Genomic DNA, 4,853 nt, shown 5'->3' with positions numbered 1-4,853 from the left:
TATATAGTTAGACTAACTATAGGGGGCTAGATAAAAGAAGACCTTCAGCCACCATTGGATACCTTCCTTGGGCCAATCGCGTGAGCCTTACAATGGTAAAAAAACACAATCGAACCAGGAAACCAGAAGTGCTTTTCAGGTAAAATATGCAAAATCATCAGAAGCTGAGTGTGTCCTCTGATTAAAAAGCTCTTGTTGGAAACAGGGATATTAAAACAAATAAAATACATCAACTGAAATGAAATCAAATTAAGCCTATTTCAGCTTGTTGCCAAGGCAACATTTCTAATTTGTGTTTAATTTACCTTCTTGTACTACAATAATTAAAAACTAAAATAAATTTATAGTAGCAGAAATATTTCATCTAGAAAAAAACTTTCTTTTTAATCTGTTGGACCTGTAATTTGCCACAGTATTTACACCACTTTATTTAAATGCTTCTGCTGATGTTCAAATATAGTGCAAATATTCCATGAAGTCACTCAATTAATATTTATTATCATTATATAAAATTGTTACATTTATCCATTTACGTTTACATTTATTGATTGTAGATGATTTTATACAAAGGAACATCACACAACACACTACAATGCCAAGTGAGAGGAATAAAAAAATACACAGTAATGAAGGAAACTAATGAGACACAGGTGAACAACATAATCAGTAACTATGGTGACAAATAAGAACATACTTAAAAACCACGACGACCAAGCAAACCAAAAGGAAACACAGGAAACAATGAGATTCAAACTAAAAGTCTATAAAAATGAAACTAAAACCAAAACTGAACATGACACATATATAAGAGCATCTTAAATATTTTCCATCACAGCATCCATTTAGACACTCATGTCTCATATCAAGTTGCATGTATTAAAATTATGAGTATATTTGCAGTCATTTTAGTTTGACTGCAAGTTTGCTGAACATATTATTTTCAGAAAAGTAAATGTAATTGCTTAGTACTAAATAACATGAAATAAAAAATAATAATAAAGTCAAATGAAAGAAAACACAGTAACTGTTTGTATCCATCACCTCATGAGTCGTGAAACTGAATCATATAATTGATCTTAAACAAGTGAAAACATGACAGAAGTTCAAATAGACATTAAAGACTTTAAATGGAGATCATTTGAGTCCAATAACAATAAACTTCAAGATCGTATGAAATATACATTTTCTGTGAAGCTGCTTTGAAACAGTATGTATTGTGAAAAGAGCTTTACAAATAAACTGGAATTCAATTTATCTGAATCAAGTCCAAATGGCTTTACTGAATTTTCATAATCTGTTATATGACTCACAGTGGGTGGATTATAACACTGCAATATAACAAAGAGTGAAAAATTTAAGGGGGTCTGAATACTTTCTGTACCCACTGTACATATTTAGTCTGTTACTAGTTACAAAGTACATAATGAAAACTTTATTTAGTAACAATCCATTAGATTTCACATTTTAAGTAATGTATTCTGAGTACTTTTTGATTACTTTAATTGTGTGAACATTCATAAGAAAGTAACGGTCCTCTAATTATAGGCATTTTAAAATGTAATGTAATCTAATTACAAGTACTGAATATTTGTAATGTGGATTACATGTAATCAGTTACTCTCCAGCGCTCACTTGTTGCAGATGAAGTTGTTTCTATCAGTTTCAGGGCGGCTGATCCAGAGCTGATCACGGGTCCGAATGGCTCCGGATCTGACCGTCTCATCGCACTTGTCCAGATCGATGTCGTAATCAGAAGCCCACTGATCGTAGCACGTGGTCTGACCGTTGACCCAGAACCAGAGCCCCACTGTGCAGGAGTGATGCAGACCCAGCCACACGTGATCAGAGGAGGCGCTCGAGGTCACATTCATCGCCCGCCGCTGCATCTGCTCCGAATCCACCGACACCAGGTCCATGTCCCTATCTCTGCAGTATCTCAGAGCTTCAGTCCACGTCTTACTCTCTCGGATCAGAACCAGTTCATCTGGAAACAAACAGAAAGTGAAGCATTTAAACACAGGAACTCATATGAAGAGTGTTGAGTTAAAGCAGCAGGGTTTCCCAAACAGGCTTCCTGAGCTGATGAAAACGAAATAATTAATGAAACCAAATGAGAATTTATATATATAAATGAGGCTGCACAATTAATCCAAATGAATCTGAAATCATGATATAGCTTAGTGTGATTATCAAATCAAAGTCTGATGCGTTGCGTGTTTCAGAGTGAAGCGTGTCACTGTGTTCATTTACACGCGAGCAGCTTATAAAACCGTGCTTTCAGCGTCTCAGTTCACAGTAAATGCTGCTTCGCATCAACACTGAGTTTAAGGTGCATTAGAGAACCCAATGTGTGTAAAACCCAGCTTACTTTATTTACCAGCTTGCATAATTTTCAACTTTTTTGTGGACAGAGTTTACAGCTTTTCACTATTATTCACCAAAACAAAAAGCCTGAGGATTTAAAAGTTTGAAACTGAAGAATTTAAAACATCAATATTAGTATTGTCACTTGTAGTGTAAAATAAAATGATTTAATTGTACATGGCAGTGGGAATTAACAACATTAATATTTGTTTTCGTTTTTATAACAGGAGTTATATTATTTTATTTATTTAGCTGCATGTCTTGTGATCATTAACTGACATCAGAGAACCATGAATGTGTGAATGTTTTGTCAAATTATTGAAACATTAATTTAAAGACTTCAAGAAATACTTTCACTGACAGAAACTCTGGGAATTGCTGGTTAAAGGAATAGAGCGGTCACACTGTAATGATGAGAGGGTTTCTGTAGTTTGTCATGTAGATGTACAGCAGCTCAGATGATTGATCTACTCACCATCATAACACACAAAGTGATGCAGTTCTCTACAGTGCTCGTCTGTCCATCGTCCTTCATCACTGATACCAGTTGATGCGCAGATGCTGTCCTTTTTAGCTTCAATATTGGGTTCATCACTTTTCCAGTGTGTGAATGTGAAGTTGCTGTTATCTGACCAAACCCAGGATCTGTACAGACCGATCCAGTCTTGTTTAGGTGAAGCTATGATCTTAATCTGATGATTCTCACTCTCATTCCTCACACTGGCCAGATCTGTGTGTTTCTCTCTGCAGTGTTTCTGAGCTTCAGTCCAGTTCTTTTGCTCCTGTACAGAGACGAATCCTTTACTGCTGCCTTTAAAAGAGAAAGACATTTGTCTGATATTGATTTAGAGAATTAAATACATGTTCTTTCTCCTCTCATTTACCAAGAACAAAAAGACAAATCCAATTGTGGTTCATTATTTAAAACTGAAAGCGTTTCAGTTTTCGAAAATAATCAAGTCTTTTAGAACATTTCTGTGTTTTAATCACAAAGTCAAGTCACATTTATTTCTGTAGCATTTAAAATAAAATAAGTGTCAGTGTTGCAAAGTTCATCAATTCAGAAACCAATTCAATTCAGGTATAAGCAGCTCTACTGAAGATTATAATTTGGTTAATTAATAGTGCAAAGTTCATCAGATATGAAACGTACAGCTGATCTCACCATTATAGCAGATGAAATGTCTTGTTGTAATACATTGGCCATCATGCCATTGTCCATCATTATCCATATAAACACAGTCTCCATCTCCATTTGGTTGTGATGGTTTCCAGTTCCTATACTGAGACTCATTTGCTCTGTAGAAGTCAGAGTCACTCAGAGACCAAATCCATGTGTCCTTCAGCCCAATCCAGACACGGCCAGCACTGCTGTTCACTCTCTGTATGAGCTGTTTTATGTCATTCTGTTCATTCATGTCATTGATAGAGACCAGATCTGTGTATTTCTCTCTGCAGTAACTCTGAGCTTCAGTCCAGCTCATGTTCTGATTCACAAAGTGATACTGACGCGGAGACGAACTGACCACGGCTGAGGAGAGACACAGATCTCACTCATTATATCCACACTGTATTTCAAGAGCTCAGAGTTTCAGTGTGTGTTTGATAAAGCGCTCTGAATGGTGCTTTCGTACGTTCAGTGTTTGCACAGGATTTGGTGAGACTGTGGACCTCTAGTGGAAGAAAGCTGAGTGCATTTTAAAGTTAAACGCATGAATGTGGTGCATTTCGAGCGTTTTGATTTTCGACTTGAACTTGAAAGTTGAGTCAAACCTGTTTTAGTTGTAATAGAAATGCTATCACATCACATTCACAAGCCAAATTTATTATATTTTAATATAACAATAATAAAAACCCATCATATTTTTTCTCAGAAAACTTTTTAATTTAATATATAAAAAATTTTTACTCAGAAATTGCTAATGCATTTTGAAAATAATTACAAAGAATTAAATATGGAATGTAAACAAAGACTGAAATAATATTTTCTTGTAAAATGTATGACTTTTTAAAATGTTTACCTCTGAGGTTTTGATTTTCGACTTGAACTTGTTGATTGAGTCAAACCTGTTTTAGTTGTAATAGAAATGCTATCACATCACATTCACAAGCCAAATTTATTATATTTTAATATAACAATAATAAAAACCCATCATATTTTTTCTCAGAAAACTATTTTTAATTTAATATATAAACAATTTTTACTCAGAAATTGCTAATGCATTTTGAAAATAATTACAAAGAATTAAATATGGAATGTAAACAAAGACTGAAATAATATTTTCTTGTAAAATGTATGACTTTTTAAAATGTTTTATTACCTCTGAGATAGAAAAATATTACTATTGTAATTCAACTGCACTGTATAATAAACAAAATATTATTTTATTTTAGAGTAGGAAAATTACAATATTTATGTCTTAGTAACTTCATATGCAAGAGTTAATCACTCAAACTTTAATTTTGCCTGAAAACTATTTTCATAAAAC

General features: G+C 33.9%; 1 protein-coding gene across 1 annotated transcript in view; it reads right to left on the bottom strand.

Moving 5' to 3' along the window:
* Positions 1-1,576: 1,576 nt before the first annotated feature.
* LOC107709212 (lymphocyte antigen 75-like) overlaps positions 1,577-4,853 on the bottom strand; it is a 5,199-nt gene continuing 1,922 nt past the window's right edge. The window contains exons 3-5 of the mRNA XM_016513650.1: positions 3,530-3,895; positions 2,840-3,175; positions 1,577-1,984 (exon numbers count right to left, since the gene is read on the bottom strand). Coding sequence (XP_016369136.1) covers positions 1,629-1,984; positions 2,840-3,175; positions 3,530-3,895 — 1,058 coding nt within the window. The 3' untranslated portion in view covers positions 1,577-1,628. The remainder of the gene's footprint in view (positions 1,985-2,839; positions 3,176-3,529; positions 3,896-4,853) is intronic.

The sequence above is a fragment of the Sinocyclocheilus rhinocerous genome, unplaced genomic scaffold (assembly GCF_001515625.1).
Source record: "Sinocyclocheilus rhinocerous isolate Xijiao unplaced genomic scaffold, SAMN03320098_v1.1 scaffold3798, whole genome shotgun sequence".
NCBI classification, from domain to species: Eukaryota; Metazoa; Chordata; class Actinopteri; order Cypriniformes; family Cyprinidae; genus Sinocyclocheilus; species Sinocyclocheilus rhinocerous.
The sequence above is the reverse complement of the archived record's forward strand: the minus strand, read 5'-3'. Positions and strand labels throughout refer to the sequence as shown.